The sequence below is a fragment of the Nothoprocta perdicaria genome, unplaced genomic scaffold, assembly GCF_003342845.1.
Source record: "Nothoprocta perdicaria isolate Ctin4 unplaced genomic scaffold, notPer1 scaffold_383, whole genome shotgun sequence".
NCBI classification, from domain to species: domain Eukaryota; kingdom Metazoa; phylum Chordata; class Aves; order Tinamiformes; family Tinamidae; genus Nothoprocta; species Nothoprocta perdicaria.
The window spans coordinates 65,241-87,508 of NW_020455625.1; the positions used below are offsets into that span (position 1 = coordinate 65,241).

The 22,268-nt window shown below is 37.3% G+C and overlaps 1 protein-coding gene across 1 annotated transcript in view; it reads right to left on the reverse strand.

Moving 5' to 3' along the window:
• Positions 1-519: 519 nt before the first annotated feature.
• WDR64 (WD repeat domain 64) overlaps positions 520-22,268 on the reverse strand; it is a 65,110-nt gene continuing 43,361 nt past the window's right edge. The window contains exons 12-28 of the mRNA XM_026044798.1: positions 21,168-21,316; positions 18,468-18,591; positions 16,384-16,556; positions 15,458-15,634; positions 14,147-14,277; positions 11,684-11,776; positions 10,642-10,723; positions 10,282-10,324; positions 9,298-9,434; positions 6,260-6,365; positions 5,703-5,764; positions 5,211-5,320; positions 4,242-4,430; positions 3,087-3,186; positions 1,579-1,659; positions 1,360-1,393; positions 520-607 (exon numbers count right to left, since the gene is read on the reverse strand). Coding sequence (XP_025900583.1) covers positions 534-607; positions 1,360-1,393; positions 1,579-1,659; positions 3,087-3,186; positions 4,242-4,430; positions 5,211-5,320; positions 5,703-5,764; positions 6,260-6,365; positions 9,298-9,434; positions 10,282-10,324; positions 10,642-10,723; positions 11,684-11,776; positions 14,147-14,277; positions 15,458-15,634; positions 16,384-16,556; positions 18,468-18,591; positions 21,168-21,316 — 1,865 coding nt within the window. The 3' untranslated portion in view covers positions 520-533. The remainder of the gene's footprint in view (positions 608-1,359; positions 1,394-1,578; positions 1,660-3,086; positions 3,187-4,241; positions 4,431-5,210; positions 5,321-5,702; positions 5,765-6,259; positions 6,366-9,297; positions 9,435-10,281; positions 10,325-10,641; positions 10,724-11,683; positions 11,777-14,146; positions 14,278-15,457; positions 15,635-16,383; positions 16,557-18,467; positions 18,592-21,167; positions 21,317-22,268) is intronic.

Sequence of the window (22,268 nt, forward strand, 5' to 3'; positions counted from 1 at the left end):
CATCCCAAACCGACTTTTTCCAAGTTCTTTAAATGGTGGCCTGTCAAGCATGATTTATAATAATAAAAAAAATCTAAATGTATTCTGGAAGAATACATTTGTCATCCCATCCCATATCTTTGCCTGCCCAAGGACAACAGAGCTCATGAAACATGAAAGAAAGATTAGAGCAGTAGCTCTGGAATAACATTCTTCAGAGAAGTCTGTATGGCTAGCAACAGGCTATRTTCAGGCTTATAACCCTGAATCTTTAAGTAGTTAATAGGAGCAAGATGCTTTTCTTTCTTGTTAAACAAAAAATAAAAATAAAAAAGGTGCTGTTGTGTGAGTATCTTTTGTTATAACATCCATTAGCCTTATTAGATTTTTCCTTCTCTGTGAAAGACCAGAATAGAGGTAAATAGTCATTTTCTGAATGTTGTGCTTCCTAATGAAATGTTAAATATGAGATAAAAAATTAGGAAAATTTTTGAAAAGAGGAAACTGCTAATCCACTTGCCTGAAGAGGGACATTATGTTTATTTGTCTTGATGCTATTCTCCACTGAGTTCTGGCTCCATTTTCCATTCAGTGTGACTGGAGCTTTCAGTGTTGATCCACTCATAACCTTGGAAAAATAAATTATGAAATTCCATGACAGAATGGTTCAAGAATATAACTGTTTTGTAAAAGTAAAGGCATTTGTTTTTCATGTATGTATCCCACAGGAAAAAATAAAGTCTGATCTCCTTTTTACTGTAAATCCACTGCAGTGCCATTGGCTTCAGTTCAGTTGCTCCCAGCTTGCCAAGGCACAAGTTTTTGTTTCTTCTAGGAGAAGCAAAACAGAGATTTCCAAGGCACATAAACAATAGGAATATATCACGTGTGCTGATTATTTGAACACTGACAGGATATACTAACGCCTGAATTCTCTTTCACTGGGTTACTGTGAATGGGACGCTCTACTTCCTTTCTGCTGCGTACACAAGCATTGTCATATACATTTGAATATACAGTACCCCATTCACCTCACTTGCATTCAACATTTAAAAACTAGGAATCTCATCCAAGCTAACTGTCTAGATTGTCTCTACAGCGAGAAATCAGAACCTCTGCAAGGGGTGATTCTTTCCATCTTATCCATGGGGTATGCTAAGCTGTGGATGTGCTGACCTATTTCAATGGAAGAAGCCTAGATTCCTAGCTAGACTGTTCACAATAAATCATATCAATATCATAAATGATAGGAACTTACAGTAACCAAAGTTTTGTGCAGTTAAGAATCAAAAGCGTTTGGACTGCTTACAAGAAAAGAGTCTAAGCACAAAGTTAATGATATCTAGCTTAGCAGAATAAGTAAATGACTGCAGTACTCACTGGGCAGAATACTCTCTTCAGCAGGGCTTCCCAGCTGTTGCCAAAAGGGGAACGGAGTTGGGTACGTAGCAATGCAAGCCACGTCAAAAAATAAATTGAGAAACAGAGAGTTAACAGTAGAAAGTCCAAGTATGTGATTTTGAACATTAACTAATGCTAATGGCATTTGCTTTATCAATGCCACTGCTGAAGGTAGAAAAGAAAACAYTTTGTGTTTACCTCATATATGGGAATAGATCCGAATACCACACCAGCCTCTTTGTTTCCAGTCTTGAAACTTTCCAGAGGTTGTCTAAGTATCTGACCAAGGGAAAAAAAAATCAGTTCATTACTAGCTAAAAATTAATCCAGAAATGTTGTCAAATATTACTTCTGTTATCGAACTTTATAATATCACCCATGTTACCTGAAGAAATGTGTGTATTATGTATGTAAATGAATGTATTATGTAGAGACTGGAAATATTAAATCAAAAATTAGGAGATTGGGAGGGGAAATCAGTTTTCTGCTGTAAAAAATGTCCAACTAGCAAAATTCAAATTTTCCAAGGAACACAAAATCAAGACAGTTAATAGCAAAATGATTATCACCTATGTTGCATCTAGTTTTAAGCACCTGCTTAGGCTTGTCAGCTATTAGCACCTTGCATAAGCTCAATACAGGAATCATTTTCAGTGGACTTGTCAGATTTGGTAAATGCATGTTGTTAGAGGACAGTGGAGTATAGCCAAGGGTAACAGAGTAGACAGATGACAACTTCATCTCAGGGCAATCAGTCATTYTTTTGGGCTACACAAATCAGGAATGCTTCAGCTGCCAATTAGGAACAGAAATAGAGGAAGGAAAGGGCATTTCAGCTGTAAGCTGCAGAAAACTTTGAAGCTGTGAAAATTTTTCAAATGCTTTAATAGTTCATTCATTCTCGCATGAATTAGGAGACTTAAGAAGGTAATAGGTACCTGCCCTTATAGACAGGGCAATAAGACAATAGAGCAATGCTTTCACCTGAGAGGACAGTTTATGATCCATTGCAAGGAGGAAAAAAAAAAAAAATGAAATACTGCAAAGAATTCTTTTTTTAATCAATTCTGTAAACATGAGTTTTGTCAGAAACAGTACATTGTAAATAAATTTTCTAGTAACATTTTTTTCACATTCATTCYAAATACACAGCTAAGTGTATTGGAATAGTTTAAGAAACACCACATGTTCTGTAATGTAAAAAATTCTTCAGTGAATCCTCATCAGTATCTGTTGGTCACTGACCTTTAGGAAATAATGATTAGGAAGGTGTAAAGGGATTTTTTTTTTGCAAGTGGCCATAGAATTAGTATTCTTTTCCTTTTCCTTTTTCTTGCACAACTTCCACAAAAGAAGCCTTTTTTGAACCCATGACTTCTCAATGTTAGACCAGGTAAAAAAATAGGATCTGCAACATTCAGTCAGAGTTTTAGGAGCTGCACTKCAGAAAACATTTGTAGTGACACCTGAACTGACCCAGAACCCCCTGTAATCCAGTTTCATGGGAGCTCTAAAAGAACTGTTGCACACAACCAGGGATCCACTGATGTTCTCATATTTTCACATTTCCAACAGCTAAACCTATGCTATTTAGAATTTCTGTTGGAACATATGTTCTAGCTTTTTCTTGAATGACAAGGACATATAGGATTATTATGGTTGTTTTCTGGTATGTTGCATAGAAGTTATGCATATGTATTAGTTACCTTTGGAGATGCCAGAGCTTTAAAAAACTTGAAGTCTTGAAGCACATCATCATCTTCAGGCTTATTTAAAGCCAAAGAAGATCTGGTCAGTGACTTCCACCTGTACACACAAGACAGAAGAAGACATAAAAAAAATCATGCTCCCACCAAAATTTCAATATTCAAAAGTAAATACATATATATTCATATCTGCCTTCAAAATAAAACTATTTTAAAGTATAAATTATTTTTCAAAATATAATTTATAACAGGAGCTTCATCGGTGAAATGCTTCAGTAACATCTCATCAATCCAGATACTGGCTTGTCAACTGTAGGAGCCCAGATACATTAAAATAAGAAATACTAATTATTACAATTGGGTACTAAATTGCTCGGTGTCTAATAATGACTCTTAAGTTTTTTATCAGTTCTGACTACATTTCCTCAATACCACCTTTATAACAAAGAATTCCTCTGCTCATATACTTGGCTTCCAAAGTTGATCACAAGACAAAAGGATCTAGAGGAGAGTGTCTATTGGTGCAGCTTAAAACAGTTTCATTTATAGTCAGAAAAATTATGTCAAATCAAACAAGCTAAAGAGTAGAAACTATGGTGAAAATTTTAGACCATTTTCTTCAAAACCCACCTGCATGTGACCCTGTGCCCCATGCTCTAGGTGTCCCTGCCTGAGCAGGGGCGTTGAACTAGATGATCTCTAGAGGTCCCTTCCAACCTCAACCATTCTGTGATAATTTGAGATGCTGGGCATAGCACTGCTGAAGGTTAGTCACCTGAGTCACTGAGACTACTAGCTAGAAGGCTTCTCATTAAAATTTTGGAAGTCCCATTAAAATATCAGCTTGTGGAAATGGAAGGGAAACAGTCTCCTAACCTGAACAATGTACATAACATGAAGTCCAATTAAGTTAAAATTTGGGGCAATTATCTATCCATCACCATTACTATAGTCAAATCCTAATTATTACCCARTCCATAACAATTAAGAGATTTATCCAAAGTTTGTAAAATTGTTAAAAAAAGGATTATACTTCATAATTAATAGGAAATATTAATATTTTTCTGACCCTCAGGTGACAGGTGCTTTGTTAACTCTAACATTTTCAGATTTGTTCCCCAAATCATGCATGTAGGTAAATGTTTGAAATCTTACTTTTCCCTGTCCAGTACTAGAGGATATTCAGATTTCTTCTTCTTTTCCATATACTTGCTTTCCTCTTTGATAATTGTTGGAAACTTATTAATATCACAAGGCAAAATCAGCTCACTAATCTCTGATAATTCAAACATCCTGGGCTGTCCAAAGTAGCCAAGATAGTATCCGTTCGTGGCATGCCAGAGCCTATATACATAGTAGAAGCAGTGTCAAAGGAGAGAAAGGAAAAATGGATACTTTTAGAAGTGGAAAAAAAAAAAAAAAAAGAAAACTCTCTATTTGATAAAGTTACACAAAACTGCTTCAGAGTACTGTACACTAGCCATAAAACATTATCAACAAAGTTAAAGTTGAATGTTAAAACGTAACCTGAGAGTAGAAAAACATCCGAAGGATGTTGTAAAATCAGGAAACAAACAAAGAGCTCAATTCTATAATTRATAGAAGAGACACAAACATCCTGAACTGCTCCTGCAAYAAGTTGCTGCCACCACAGTAGGAAGCTCKGTAGATGCAGAAATTCCTGGGTGTTACTGATTTCCAAAAATATTTCAAAATATCTCTTCAAATCTACTTGCTAGTCAAGAAGGTACTGKGTAGCTGTCTGTATCACAGCTTGAAACTGAAATGATTTACTTGCCAGACAAAGTATTTAGARACTAAACAAACTTAACAGATTTTGAAAGCTATACAGAGCCAGAGCTCATTTCCAAGTGATGGGTTTGTTAGCCATGCATTCAAATCAACCCACTGAAAGAAAATGACAGTTTATAACAGATGTGGCTTCCTGGGAAGAGTGGGAATGTTTCATTAAAAATCAGTTCTTACATGTGCAGAAAACAAAGTTTACCCAATGTTATATCTTATTTATATTCTGAGTTATACATAAGTCCATCAAGAGCAGGAACTTTGGAGACAGTTCAATTCACTGGTCACARCATTAAGAAATATTAGCAATTTTTGTACCTGACTGAACCATCAATAGATGCTGTCACTACCACATTTTTCTCCTCTTCATGAAATAAGTCAACCACTTTGGTAGAGTGTGCCCTCCAGCAGAGCTCCTCCTTTACTTGCTGAGGGGGAAAACCACAACCACAGTCAGGCATTTCTGTGTGCTACCACAGTTAGTAGCTGAGTAGATTATTAAAAGATATGGAATAATAATCCATCCACAAAACAAGTTGCAGGTGGCATATAGCAGAAACACTGGAGGACATGAATAAATTCATTCTTTAAATAACTACTTTGAACACAATGGAATAATTGTAGCAGCACTTTAAGTATGTTTTTCTGTTTTTTCACAGCACCAAGTTATTATTATCAAACAGAAGACATGACCTTTATGGGCAGGAAACATTTTAAGGCCCTCTAGAGCTGTGAATCCATTTTTATTTCTATTTGTCTTATCAGAACAGAATCCTGTTCAGGTTAAGAAAATGTACAATTTTTCCTTACATTTTTACTGTTCTGTAGATCTTCAAAGAATGAGCCAATGCTCCAGCGCATAATATATCCTTCTGTTTAAGAAAAGAAAAAGTAAAGCATGAACAGATTTCATTAGTGCTATATAAACTATTGGTGCAGATAAACTCTTGGATTTTCTGCCAGATGAAAGCCAAATTCAGTGCGAAATTAATGATCTGACAATAAGCAGAGACCACTAGTGCTTTCTTTCCTTACATTACTGTGCACTTTCCTTATATTGCTGAGGGGCTATTACTGTGCAGTACATGYACATCAGTGACTGAAATGTGCTTCTTGGTACAGCCACAGCAGCAGGTTTTAGCTGTGGGAACTTCTAGGTGTGGGATGTGAAAATGTTATTAACACTAAGCTTTAATCTACTATCCATGCATAGAGAAAACATCTCTTTTGATTATCTTAATGACAGCTTTAATAGAGAAAGGATGGCAGTCCTAATACCTTCTCTTCTGTATTTCTGACACATTTATAAAATTATCTTTTATGGTCCTACAACTGTCTTGACAAGAATGACTAGTGTGTTCACTCACCTTTACTGCCTGCCAAAAGAATTTTAGTAGAGATGTCTGTGCACAGTGCTGTCAGAGAAACTGAAGGATATTTTGAAAAGGGCATAATTTCTTTCAGCAACTTTCCCTAAAATACAATAATTAAACACACATATTTCTCATTATAACATCTACAGGAAAAAAAAAATCAGTATAATAGACGTTGAATGTTGTTAAATATATGCAGCCTTATCCAACTCATATCCATTCAGAAAGTTGCTGGAGATTTTTTTTCTATAATCTATGGAATAACCAAGATAACTGGCGTGTACTCTGTTGGACTGCCRTCTTTTTTACATCAAAATGACAGACTGTTTCACTTTAGAGCCAATCCACAACTCATCTGCATCTATCCCTACCTCCTTGGTCACTTCATTTGCTATGAAATATCACTGTGACAACAATTCCTACTGAAATGTCACTTCCTGCTTCAAATAGACCCACAAACCCTCCCTCACCCCCTTGTTATATATTCAAGCAAGCACCCATGGACTTTCTCCCTTTCTATCCCTTCAGTCTTTGGTGGACGTGAGGAAGAAAACCTTGCCAATAAGCAGCCTCTTGCCTTTGTCATGCAAGTGATGATTGTAGTGACTTTGATGTATCAATGATGAAGACGACAAAACCAAATGAGCAAGTTCCCTGAGCAAGTTTGCAGATGACACCAAGCTGGGTGGAGTGGCCGACACTCCGGAGGGCTGTGCTGCCATCCAGAGGGACCTGGACAGGCTGGAGAGCTGGGCAGAGAGGAACCTCATGAGGTTCAATAAGGACAAGTGCAGGGTCCTGCACCTGGGGAGGAATAACCCCAGGCACCAGGACAGATTAGGGGTCGACCTGCTGGAAAGCACCTCCACGGAGAGGGACCTRGGAGTCCTGGTTGACACTAAGTTAACCATGAGTGAGCAGTGTGCCCTCGTGGCCAAGAAGGCCAATGGSATCCTGGCCTGCATCAGGAGGAGTGTTGCCAGCAGGTCGAGGGAGGTGATTCTGCCCCTCTACTCAGCKCTGGTGAGGCCGCACCTGGAGTACTGTGTKCAGTTCTGGGCACCCCAGTATAGSAAGGACGTGGAGCTTCTGGAGAGGGTCCAGAGAAGGGCAACCAGGATGATTAAGGGMATGGAACATCTCTCGTATGAAGAGAGGCTGAGTGAGCTGGGCCTGTTTTCTCTGGAGAAGAGACGGCTCAGAGGGGATATGATTAATATGTATAAGTTCAGGAAGGGAGAATGCAGGGAGGAAGGGGACAAGCTGTTCTCACTGGTGGCCAGCGATAGGACGAGGGGTAATGGCCACAAGCTGAAGCACAGGAAGTTCCRTCTCCAGGTGAGGAGCAACTTCTTTACTGTTAGGGTGACAGAGCAGTGGAACAGGCTGCCCAGGGAGGTTGTGGAGTCTCCTACTCTGGAGGTCTTCAAAACCCGCCTGGATGCCACCCTGGATGCCACGTGCTCTAGGTGTGCCTGCTTGAGCAGGAAGGTTGGACTAGATGATCTGTAGAGGTCCCTTCCAACCTTAAATATTCTGTGAATCTGTGATTCTGTGAATCTGTAAATACAACTTGTGAACATTTATCATTGTATTCTATTTCTGCATAATATGTTTCTGAAAGCTTCTGCCTTTGTTGGTATGCCTTTTAAAGCCTGATGTGTCTGAGAGGTGATAATCACTGTCTGTCATGGTAGACAATATTATATGAGCCTATCATCATACTCCATCCTCCTTCTGCATTACATATTTTGTCTCTTGTTTGGAATGATGTTTTCTGGAGCAGAGCATGAGCTGATAACAACACTTAAGCCATTGGCAGCCTCCTGTATGACTGACTTTACTGTCTGAATATACCTATAGGTCCCATGTGTCATGATAATAAGCTTTTCTGATTATAACTGCTRCTGTCATCTGACTAGCTGACTTGTGCAATGCTGCACTCATCACAGCATCAGAGTAACTGAAGTTCAAAGGCATGTTTGGAGATCATATAGTCCAATCCTGCTCCTCAAAGCAAAGTCAGGTTGAGCAGGTTGTTCACGATCATTTGGTCTTAAATATCTCCAAGAATAGAAATTTCACAACATCTTTGGGAAAGCTGCCCACCTTTACACCCTTACAGAAAAAAACGTATTTTCTTATGTTTAAACTGAAAATTCGGTATTTGAATTTCTCCTATTACTGTATACAACTGAGAAGTCTGGCTCTGTCTCCTTACTCCCTCCCATAGGTGCTTAGACACATTGATAAGGTGTCAAGCCTTCTCTTCTCAAGGCTAAACACTCCCAGCTTTCTTAGCCTCTCTTCATATCACAGATGTTCCAATACTTTAATCACCTCTGTGGCCCTTCAACCCTTTGCTGGACTTGAATGGACCACTCTGGATGTGGTCTCACCAGTGCTGAATAAAGGGAGAGAAACACCCCCTTTGAACTGCTGGCAATGGTCTTTCTAATGCAGCCTGGGACACTGTTGTCCTTCTCTGTAGTGAGGGCACATTGCTGTCTCAACTTGCTGTCTATCAGGATCCACAGATCATTTTCTGCCAAGCTGCTTCCCAGCTGATCAGTTCCCAGCATGTGCTGGCACATGGGGTTAGTCTTCCCCACATGCAGATGCAGCTCATCATTKATTTTCATTACAGGGTATGGAGGCTGTTTAATTTCAGAGAAAGTTTACTGGCAAAACATATTTCTTCTGTTCTAAAAGCAGGGTATTATATCTTGCTTATCATCCCTCTTAAAAAGTAAATTAGATGGATGAAAATTTGACTACTGGACTTTACACAGACACTAGACAACTTTACAGTCATTTTTTCCCATAATTGTTCCTTGTCATGTGTTCCTCATTTTTCATTTGTCATCAATCTCTGCTACAGTTGAAAAAGCAGAAGTAATTTGTGCTCATGGAAAAACTGAACCAAAAAATCCAAGCTGTCGCTAGTAACTACTAGAAAGCATATTACAAAAACTGGCAGAATTACCTTCTCCTTTGATCCAATCCCATCCCAAAGCCATTCAGATAACTACCTGAATACTCCATAAATAGATATAGCCATTTTCATGAGCAGAAGCCAGTATGGGTGAGTATCCCATTACATCTTTGGATAATAATACGTTCCTCTTCCTGTGCTGCACATTCTGATACGTTGTTGTGTCTATTTCTGCTTTGGAACACAAACGGTGATACATGATSTCAAACATATTCTTTTTTGCACTAGTTTCAAATATACAAAAAAAGCATGATTAGGAAAAAGTAGCTTTWGAAAAAAAGTTCATTTGCAGGATGACATCACTTTGAAAGTGTGTTATACTGAAAAGAAAGGAGAACAGTCTCCATGATTACATCTAAATTATCCATCACTATTCTTTCATGAGGCAAAGAAACCTTATTCAGAGCATAGCAACAGATTTTACAAAAGCTCACACACCAATAAGAACGGAAGAACTGTGCAGGACAGTGGTCACCAGAACAGGTGAGAGGCAGTTCTGTAGTCTTCTGGTGAGAGGGTCTACAGATGACCAGAAATTTAGCAATGAAATAAAGTTTAATAGCTAAATGACACTTTATATATATTTAGAGAGAGATAAAACTTCTCCTTTTAAAATTCCATTTGCTTTTGAAGAATTTTTTTTTGAAAGGCCATTCATTCACACTTAAGCTCACTCTTGGTTTACCATTTCACTAATTAATTGCTCAAATTTTTATGTGGAATGAGATGCTGTATAGTTGGTGGCCCCAAATTCTGCAATGATGCTTGCAGCATCACATTAATTTAGCAAAATCATTATTTAAGCCTTTGGAAGTCTGCATCTTGGGCTAGCTTTTGGGAAATAATTGGGGTAAGTAAAAGACATGGAGGTGTGTCATCCACATGCCAACTACTTTCCTGGTTATTCTAAGCTGAAAAGAAGTTTGCCGGGCAAATTAGCAGAGTCAGTTCATTTGGGAATCTGAKCAGAACAGTCATGGGTCAGCAACAAAGAGTATTAAAAAAAAACATATTTCCATACCTGTTGTTATTTGAACATCATTTTCATCACTTTTCGTATTTTCCTAAAAGCAAGGAATAAAATGTCACAGAAATAGAAAATGGAACTCATGTGTGACTAGAGAATAGTTATCTATTTTAAATTCCTTGTAGCAATTCCATGTAGTAGAGAGATGGCTGCTTGACAGAAATTCCCCATCTCATTCCTACTCCAAGCTTAGAAGAGCAATGTTATTTCCTGAGTTATTCTTGACCTCTAGTTTTCTGCAAGATTGTATAGAGTTTTTTTTTTTTTTTTTAAAAAACTTACTGTATTTGAAAATAAAAATAAAAGARAAATTTGTTTTGGGTGCTACAGAATTAATGAAGCCACTATATTTACCTTATTTAGATTTTCCTGTCCTGAAATGGCATTGATATCACTYGTTACAGTGGCAGTAGTAGAGGACAAGGAACCAATGTTCCTGTGTGAAAAAAAAAAAAATCCAGAGATCGATGGCCAACATTCTTGAAAATACTGTTTGCTATCTGGGAATCAACATTGTCTAGTGTAATAAAGTATAATAAAAAGTGCTTTGAAGATATTACACTGGTTAAACCYAAGATTGCTGAAGTTTTAGAAAATTATTCAAGTAAATAAGCAAGATTTGTTTATCACACAGCCACCCTACCCTGTCAGTATTTGAGAACAAGTTCAATTCATGGTAAAYCAAAACATTGTATTTCATGCTGAGAGTAGTGAAGAAAGTGGAGGAGAAAAATGCAGCACTTGCTCATGACTCRTAGTACTTTGCTCTGCAAATAGCCTTCTATTAATTGGAAATTAATTAKAAGCTTCCTCTCTCTAGGCTTCTTCTCTTGTCTCTAGGATCTGGAATTGCTTTAAATGGGCATTTTTGGCCATCTTTGGCTGAAATTCTATTCCTTGTGCAACACTACCAGTATACACTAGCTTCTACTTTGATTTGGAGCTTGAGGCTGCACACTCAATGAGCTTCCCTCTGTTCGACTTGTAATGACTTAAGATCTGTACCACATTTGAAAAAAGAAAAAAATCTGCTGCCACAGAGGACTCACAGAGTGAGCTCACAGAAGTAGGAATCAAAGTTACAGCACACAGGAGAACTAAACACAGACAAAAGTTGACTTCACCTGGAACAGAACTAAGACTTTGGAGGTCACTTTGATTATAATACAATAGCTTAGCGGAGTGGTTAAAAAACATATAATATGCACTGATAACATATCAAAAAATTAAGAATGAGAAAACTAATTAACTGCTTGGACTTAATTGATTAGACACAAACATAAAAACAAAATTCCAATTTTAAGCAGCTGTCTTGGATACAAATTAGAACAGATTTATGCAGCAAAATTACAAATGAATGCCCACCCTTGGTGAAAGACACAATGCATAAAGTTACCCGGAGTGAAAAGCACTGTGGACAAGGAATAACAGAGCATTGACTCCAGATGTTTGAGGAACTGAAGTCTGGTTGTCTTCATTAATCTTATACCTGAAAATAAAGATAAAAGTAAAGTTTTACAAAATAACTTACAATGAAGTTAACTAGCTAAGTTAATATTAGAAAACATCTTGTTCCTGGCTTTCAGTCTGGTCATGAAACCCCTGGGCATAATACCCTACTTGCAAAGTATTGACTTTCCTTTCTTCCATCCACATGAACTGGCTTGCAGGTATTAGGGGAGGCAAAAACAAATGAAGAGGAAACAGCACCAGAATTGCAGCTGAGCTTTTACTTCCTGTTGTGCAGATATATTCAGCTTTTTCACAGGTGTGTCAACACACGAAGGATGTTATGAAGCTTGGGTAGCRTAGCTAAATCTTGACTTTGGATGGTCTTAAGAAGGTCTGTATTCCATAACTAGCAGAGAAAAACCATCGTGCCTCTCCATTCAGTCTAACTTGATGTGTTGTCATTGTTTACTTTCCTGATTTGGCAAAATGCTCCAGAGGAGAATTTCTGGATTTGTCCTGCACCAGTTTGTTCCTTTTTGTGAACTGTTGTATTTTCTGAAGCATATTATGTACAAGTAGGAGCAGATAGAAAGACTTCTACCAGATTTCTTCTTGTTGCTGACAGCTTTGAACTTAAATAACTGAAAAAACTAATATCGATACTGACTGTCACAATGGAATGCATATCTTCCACCTGCCAAAGAGCTGCCATGTATTACRATGAAGCAACAATATGTGGTTCCCTGCATCTCTAAGAATCTCATGCAAATTGAAATTGTTCCAAGAAAACAAAATGAGATTCTCCTTTACCACTTGCACTGCTCTGGATCCTCTACCCCTGTGGGAGATGTAGGTTCCAAACCATCCAGATGTAAGTAGGAACTGAGCCTATCTATGCCTCAGAAGAACTAAGGAGTACCTTAGTCACAGCCTTTTTGATTTGAGAGGACTTTTAACATTTCCTCTTTCTTCCAAGTGACTGACAGCTAAATATTTCAAGTCGAAATAAACATTTATCCTAGATGACTTTTGTACTCTTTTAAAATGAAGAAAATGAAATATTTTCAACTTGTAGCATTCTAAAATACATTTTTATCCTGTTAGTTTGATTGCCCAAAAGTACAGCTTTTGTTGTATCTCTCCCAATTCCTCTCCTGTATTTCCTCTCCCCATTTCCTCTCCTGAATTTCCTTCAAATTGCCTCAATTTCCCAAAATTATCTTTGAGAATATTTTAAAAGGAAATTATCTTCATCAGACTTGAAGATAAGAATAAGAAGACATTTAAAATGAGCGACGAAAAAGAGAGGCTCAACCACAAATATAGGTCAAGGAGAAAAACACAGAATTGAAGAAAGGCACAGCAGTATTAGAATAGTATACAGGTTAAAAAAATCAGAGGATAATACAAAAATATGGAAAAACRGTACTGTCCTCTGCAAAAGAATCTCTTTCATTTAAGACAAAACTGATTGTGCAGTTTTTCACTGGTCGTATCTTTTTCTTTCTTGTYACTTATTGAATTATTCATTTTTCTCATTTGACATCTTACCCCTCCAGGCTATCAATGATATCTGTCCTTTCCCCTCACCTCTTGGAATGGAATGTCTTTCGATTACTCCATCTTTCTCACTTTCAAGTACAAGATGACTGCTTAATCCCACAGTCCTAGCTCAATAGACTGTGACAGGCTTATTTCTGTCTCCTTTAAAAAAAATAGTTTGGTAATGCCTTTACCATCCAAAAATCAAGGTTAAGGGATCTTCTAATGGAAGAACAGCCAAATTCCCCATCAGAAAGTACATCTAAATATAATTAAATCCCAATTTGAAGATCAGAAGCATCAACTGTTAATAGTTTAGTGGGCACTTCAATCTCCCTTTTCAGTGGATGGCTGGGATATTCAGCTGCACTTCTATAAAAGGCAGCTCCTCCCTACTGAGCAAAGGATACTGACTTAACTTCTCTAGCCAAACAAGAACAGTGGATCAAGCAAACAGCCTATCCAATGCAGTGTCTGTTCTCAAAGCATATTGAAACTTCCAAAATAACAATGGTTCTACAGTCTGTAGCAGCCACTAATGAATGACAGTAAGACTAAGSGACAGTTTTCCTCAGTGTTGGTGTTGAATTATATCAAAACCCTATTCTTGATGACCTCACCCCTTCCACAAATGGCCAGCATACTGGCTAGCAGAATCATCTTGAAGGAGAGAAGTGGGGAAGGAGATAAATTCCTATTTTTAACTCCTCCTTCTCAGTCACCCTTGACAGATGGGTCACACATCAGGAATGACACTTTTAGTAGAGAACACTGAAAAATCTGTTTTACAGTATCCAATATGTTGTTTGGAACAGTAAGAGTGAAATACTAGACATCAAAATACCTCYATGAACGTATTACTTACAGACATCTGACAGAGGCAGCTTTGAAGTTCCACAAAATTATTGCACCGTTTGCACTTCCTGTTGCTATCAAACTGCATCCTCCTACTTTTAACACATCAAAGCATTTCATTTCCCTGGAATGTACAAAATTCTACAAAATCAATAAGTTTTAGTATCAGTAATGCAGACACTAGAGAATTAAATGTTTTAGCTGTTAATTTAATCACTAAATTGGCCATTAAATTATGGTTGCCATTGTGGCAACCATAATTTTGAAACATTTTATTCAAGTGCTACTGTATTTGAGACATCCAGTAGCACCATGAGGAAGCAGTGAATGCTCATAGTTGAAGATTCACAGCTGCTGGGGCTGGAAACCCCCATTTGCCACCTCAACACACTGTCAAGGGAGGTTTGCTGTTTGCTAAGGGCTCAGATGATCTCTGGGACACTGTGAAGAGGCTGGTAAGTTTTGTCTGGCCCTAAGACCCGCCTTTCTGTTTCTCTTCCAGGTGGGTGCCAATGACAGTACTACAGGAGAGGAGGGTAGGGGGTCCAGAGGACATTCTCAAACCTGCCAGTAAGGAGGAAGAGTTGGAGAAGGAGTGGAGAGATTCTTTAGGTCAAGAACTGGTTGGACACCTGGTGTCAGCAAATGGATTTTTTGTTCTTTTGACTATGGACCCTTTTTGAGGACTGAGGACTCCTAGAAATATATAGAATCCACAGGATGAAGTGGGGCAAAAGCATCTTTGTCGACAGGCAGGCCAACCTGGTGAGGACATGAGGACACAAGGAACACATATCCTGAGCGGAGAAGGATCACACTAGGAAATATGTTAACATACAAAAGTCCATGGGCTCTGATGCACATATGAGTGCTGAGAAAGCTGGTTGATATCATTACAAGGGCACCCTTTCAGTTTGAAAGGTGATGGCGTTTAGGAAAGATTTCTGAGGACTAGAAGAAAGCAAATGTCATTTCTGTCTTCAAGAAGCTATGGGCCAGTTGGTTTTAACTTAAACCCTGGGATGGYGATAGAGCAAGTACCTGGAAACTATTTTGAAGCATATGAAGGACAGGAAGGTTAATGGGAATAGTCAGCAAGGACTTATGAAACGGAAATCATGCCAGTCTGTCTGACCAATCTGATAATCTTCTATGACTTCTCTCTGAYGACTAGCTTATTGGAAAAGGAGAGATCAATGGACTATATTTTGATTAAGCATTGAGAACTATTGTTAAAACACGCATTTCTCAGTTGCATAGAAAGACTTTTACTTTCTGATATTTTCTAAATGAAAATGTTTATTTTTGTAGTGTTTCTCACCTCTTTTTCACTGCTTTGAGAATTAGTGTCAGGTAACAGCTGAATGTCTGGAAAAAAATCATATGTTTGTAAGTCATCAGGCTTCAGTGACAGAGACAAAACTGGATTTTTCAGTGGAAATGCCACAGCCTCAGGAAGCTCCCATGTTACATTTAGATATGTTTGACCTTCGTTACCCTATTAAGACAATTGACAAAGAAAGAGGAAAGAAAAGATATTCCTAAGTATGTGTCAAAATTATGCCAAATTACAAAAAAAAATTACATATTTCTCTCACCATATGCCTAGAGTGCAAATGGAAGTATCAATTAGAGATATTTCAGCTCCTTTTGAATTGCATGCTAGTATATTTGAAGGYGACTAGCTAGGGAGTTCAGAGTTTTTCATTATCTGCAACTTAGCTGCCCACTTAAAGTGAGTTTTCACTTCAGTTACAKCTCCTTATTTTATTAGTTTTTGTAATCTCCAATTCACAGTTCGCACACCAGCAAAGCTGGTGATTTTTCCACTCTTGTAAAAAGATTAAGGTCTTGGTTCACCCATGGCTCTCAGTTATTTATCTTTCTCCACTGTGCCTAGAGCTAGCAGGAGTCTGTCCAGCAAACACAGATTTATTTGACACCTGTGATAATGTATTGAGGAATTGAATCAATAAAAGCTCAATCACAAAGAAAAAAAAGTTCATGTCCTATTATAAAAATTTCATGGAAAGAAATAATCAGAACACTGAAAAACAGCGATAGAGTCATAAACATATTAATACCAGAAATGCAGAAATATTTGATGATATGCAGAAAATGAATTGTCCTTTGTCAGTTTTTCTATTAATTAAAGAAAAAAAGTCTCTGTTTACCTTTAAAATTGGGAGCTACCAAATTAAATTAGAAAAATATATATATATGCATATACGTATATATGAAAAAAACCTGAATCATTTTTATCTTCCCACTCTGCTCCAAAAGAAGCAGCACATGTTGACTCTGACCAGCTTTCAGATAAACTACTTGAAGCAGAGAATGTCTCTCATCTTTGCTGTGCTCAGCCAAAGGCAAGGCTTTCATTTCCTGCCCACTTCCAAATTCCCAAACTTTCACTGTTCCTAGAYAGGGATAAAGAAGAGGTACAAGAGTGAATGAACTATCAAGAATAATGCATTTAAAACTCAGAAACTTGAAAAAGGAAAAAAAAAATTATCAACTAATTGAACATTCAGAGCTAGATCATTCATCTTTAAAAGAAAGTGTTCCTTAGGAAAGCACACTTAGGGAGACAAAAACCAGAAAACACCTTGACTGCTAGCTCGGTTATTTTCTCATTTTTTTCCCAAGTTTGTTTTATGCTGCAGCCCAGGATGGAAGTCCACTGCCCATCACATTTTTGTTTCTGGACTAAAGCATCAGAGAAAAAGTAAAGTGGTGGGCAGGAGCAGTGTGACCCAGATTACTAGATGTATCTCCCGTTGCTACTGAGGAGAAAGACTGGAACATTATCTTAAGTGAAGCAGTCAAAGCACTCACTTTCTGTCATCGTTTTAAGACTCATAAGGGATGCATTCTTTGCTCTCAAGCATAAATAAAACACATTAGTCACTAGCTGGTGTGGAAAAGGCTCTTTCCTCTTTGTATGAGGGAGCTTTCATATACTTTATGTATTTTAATACTTCAAGTGAGCACTCCTGAACATTTGAATGTGAGAAGAAATCCATGTTATCAGATAACAAAATTATTTAAGTTTACAGCAAAGTGCAGTGTAGCACTTATGAATAAATTGGAAAGGTACACACATACATMTATATATACACCCTAGTGTTCATTGTCTGCAAGACACTATAAAATTCACCTGACACACTATAAAACCCAGAAAATGACTTTTCTCCGGTATCTTACAACTAAATCACTGAAATATCTTTCTCTCTTTCTGCTTTGGGTAGTTCAAAATAACTAATTTTAAAAAAATGGAAAAAAAAATGTTCTTTGTCTTATAAATGTCACTATATTCATTATGTACCCATCGTAAACGGATCTTTTTTATATGAACACTATTTTAAACTAAACTGGAAACCATGACTCAGTAGAGCAAAGAATGAAACTGTGCATAGTGAATAGAGTCAATGCAGTACTTTTTAAATGACAAACATTAAACTTTGAAGGGAAGTCACATTTTGGCGTATTTTATATTCCTTTTAATGCAACTTTCTTGAGCCACAGGGGTATAAAGTGCTAATGAAAACAATATAAAAAATATTTGAGCTGCAGTTATATGAATTTATGAAAGCTGAATTAAATCATCTCAGGCAGAAAAGCCATTTTTTAAAGACCACATAGGGATGCTGAGGGCCCCAAATATGCCATCATTACAATATTAACTCTAGTAGACCACTACAAGGGATTATGAAATGTTTTCTAATGTAAAGTCAGGAAACAAAATTCATGTATTCAGGAAAAAAWTCAGGGAAAAAAAAGGAAATACTTTTTACAGCTGAATTTACATTGAATTATCTAAGCATTATCATTCTGGAAGACTGCAGAGCTTAAACTGTTKTAGAGATTGCATAACAAAGGTGGATGCTCATAGCTATTATGCATAGTTTAATCCTAGACCTTTTGTAATAATTATTAAAACAGAAATTTGTCTGCAGAATCTGGAATCATCCAAGTACTTGGTACCCATCTTGAGCTCCAAGTTCTCCCGAGGAAACACTTTTTCAGATCAAGAGCTATGCAGTAGTAGAGTTCAAGTAGCCTAAAATGACCTTTCAATGAATCACCTATCAAAACTATACACAAACAAGATCAAAAGAAATCACCTCTTTCTCCCCAGAGTTAAAGCTTTGTTTTCCTTTCTGTGCAAACCTCCTCTGCATTTTGGAGGCTAGCCATAAATCACTTCCTTCCATTGCTTAGACAGACTGGTTCAACTGAAGTTGTTCAGACTGCTCATACTATACCTTATTTTAAATAACATTCATGAAGGTTGTAATTGAAAGGTGGTAATTATTTAATTGCTTTACCATCACATGCTCCAGTAGCAAAATGAAAACCTTTTTCTTCAATGGCTGCACAGGTTACTTCAATATTCAGCCCATGTGCATCTTCAATCTGATAGATTTGATACCCTGTTTCTAGTTCCCACACCTAAAACAAAAATTAATTATTTGAACTCCATCTTCAAAAAAAAAAAAAAAAAAAAAATCAAATAGTCTGTTCCTGTGTAATTGCAGAAAGATTAATACTTCCAAAGGCAAATTTTCACATTCCATGAAAAAGGCTCTCTGATAGTTCATCAGATTCACTATCACAATACTATGCCAGTTCACTGAAATAATTGTGTCACTGCTCTGAAAATGTCCCGCTCTGCAGTGGGACAGCTGCATCTTGCAGCAGGGAGAGGCCTATTTGATATGCTATGAGAAAGACCCTTGTTAAGTCAGAACGATTGTTGATAAATATGAATATTTACAATGCAAAAATCAAGGAAATCTATCTAGAAAGAATGGTTAGATCTATAATTTTTACGCTGAATATCCAAATGAGGCTTTTCATAAATATTTGGTTTGAAAGTGTAGGAATGAATGTATCTGAACACTATCTAAGTCTCTTCTGGACTTTAAATGGAGCCTCTTAATGAAATACCAATATAAAGTTGGTCACTGGAAAGGAATAGCTTGAATTTAACTGGAATGAAATGGCTACAATGTCAGATGCACTGTYTGGATCTGATTTTCTATATCAACAAATGCCCACAATTATTTTGCAATTGTAACAATTTTGTAGGCACCACGGTCTATGGAAGAGAAGATTTACAGTGAGAAACAATATCTTCATTAGGTGTATAAAATAGATGAGCATTTACAGAAACAAGCCTTTCTTCAAAGGAATGGCATCGATCACCAGCTGGCCCCTCAAATAGATACTACCCCTTTCTACATCTTGCCCTAACTCCATCAGCAATTAACGACTAGTGCAGGTCTTTAGTACCCTGCTAATCACTGTCACACTATTAATGACACCAGGAACGATTGGTTATTTTTGCTGTGAGTTTTCTGACAATTGTATGGTGACTTTTTCAGTTGATTCAAATACAACTAGTAGAATTAATAGGCACACTCTTTCTCTTTTTTCATTAATGTTTAAATACAAATAAATCSTGACAGAGAATGCATCTCGAATTTTGCAGGGTAGGAAGAGATTGAAGAAGCTGGAGGAAATGGATGATGATAAGAAGAATATGAAAGTGATTTGACACAATTCAAATCTTGATATGGAAGAACAAACAYGCATGAACAACACAATTTTACAATCATTATGATTATCATGATATATTATGTGTCTAGTATCCCATTGAAATAAGCAGGTACTAGGTAAGTATCTAGGGGTTCTTTGAATATCTATTGAGTGACTGAGTTCATTTCTAAAACAATGTCCAAACAACTGTCTAAACTGAGGCAGGATGAAATGAAATTAATAAATTGAAATGAGCAGATATTAAATGAATGGATAATCCTGAAGACAAATCCCTGAAAGCTATTTAAGTGTTTAGCTTTCATTTACTTGAATGGGAACTAGAGACCTACAAACTCTTGTGATCCATATCTATGTGTTTGGGAAAAAAATAGACATTGTTAGATGAATTTCACTCATTTCTGCCATTCCAAATACCTCACAAGCTCATTTGAAAAAAGTCTGTGGACAGGGAATAGGCGTGAGMTGTGATAAGGAGTAAAAACTGAGAGAGGTTTCTATCACTTTCTTTTTCTTGCTATTTGGCAATTATTTTTTATACTTATCCCACTTATCTTGGACTTAAAATCCCAAAGGCTCAGGAAAATGTGTTCTAAGAAATCCTTTGAAAAAAAAAGGAGCTACAGCAGGTCAGCAGATYGGCTTCAAGAACTGCTAGCCAAATAGAAACAGATTCAGAAAAGAAGAACAGGAAACACAACAGAAGGCTGAAAGACAGGCTGTGTAGGTTAGGCACACTGCATGTACTACATGAACTCTTCAATGTTAGTCAAGGAATCTTTTTGTCAAACAACATAATCTTTTACACAGTCCTCCATACTGTTTATTTGGCTGGTTGTTTGGTTTTGCATTATAGTGATTCATAAGAGTGTTTTATATACACATTTATWTTCCACTGAGTTGACTGAGACTTAAGCACTTACTGAACTTTAAAGAGGTGCTCGCCATATACACCTTCTGAACTGGGGAATAATGTATAATTGTGCTTCCATAAATTATTCATTGGATATACAATTTGTCATTATGACTTTAAAATTTTCCTTTGTAACTACCATACAGCCAATGAACTTTCACTGCTTCTGTTACACTGCAAGAATCCATTGCAGTAAGAGTTAAAGTGTACCAAAATAAAGCTAGAGGAAATAAAACCACTAGTAAATAAATAAATCAACCAAATCTAGTTCCTCCAAAACCTACTGCATCTGCATCTTACAGTGTTACAGTGATAAAAGGAGCTAATTGTGTCAATATAGTTTTCTGACAGAAATAATGACGTAGAAGCCAAATAGCTTCAAGACTTCATGACATCTTGGCTTACTACTTCCCCAAAGAACTAGAGTATAAAAGAGTCACAAACSTGGCACTTTGAAAAATAAACAACAATCACTCTTATTTAATTCCCCAATAACTTACATGCAATGAAAACAGCAGAAACTTTTAAAGTTTAATAGTTGACAACTTACACTCACCTTCAATACTGATTCAGAGCAGACAGTGAGAACTTGGTGAAAAGCCCTGTTGTAAACCAGAACATTGATGCTTTTCTCATGTGTCTGTGGAACCTGTTTTGTATCTTGTATCACATGAGTCAAGGGATAAATATCAATGACAGATGAACCTGCACATGGTGAGAGGAGTGAGAATACGTGCATTTTATACMAAGTACCAGTTACATTCCATGGATATAGAAAGGCTTTATATAAACCATAATTTCATCCAAATTCTTCCAAACAGCATAAGGAATCTCTGCTATTTCTTGAGTACGTCTGTTCCCTAAAACAGAAAATGTTCACAACACGCTGCCCAACAACGCACCAGTTAAAGAACTCTGAAGTATTTCCYTGCCTTAAACCACCCCACTTCCACCTTCATGGGACTGATATCCTGACTCAAAAGGCCTTTAGGAGCTGCAAATTGCCTAGTCCCAGTGTGGCTTGGCAGGGAATGGAAGGAACGTAAATATATGAGACCCTAACTGGCAGATACCTCACTAAAAGCAGTTATGCTATCCAAATTCTTAGCGATAAACAATTCTATCAACAGGGAATAAAGGCTTTTCAGTAGTTTCCTTTATACACCACTGCAGATCTGAACAGCATTTGCAGACATCTTCCAGTGGTCTCTGATCAAGGATCAGAAAGAAAAGAAGGCAGATGAAGTGGACACAACAAAGGGGAAAGAACAAATTTTCCACAGCAGAGGCACACAAGCCAGTCTCCTATTTCCATTCTGATATACAGCAGTTCCACCAGCAGAGGGGCAGCAGTCAGCAGCAGATCTTTGGCAAAGGAGGAATTCACATAATACTTGGCACGAGCCCAGGCATGCAGGCCAGCTTGGAAAAAAGACGCAGAGGGCTGCTGTGGTAAAATGCAAATGAAGCATGAAGGTTAGCCGAAATCATCCATAAACACTGTCTCTTGTGATTTATGAACATAGGAGCCTAATTGAAAATCTCCTCTGGAAAGTCAGGTACATTGCTATGAGGATTAATTCTCTCACATATAGCCTCATTCTCTCACTTCTTCAGGGACAAGGAGACATTCATTTAGCCTTTMACTGGAATCATT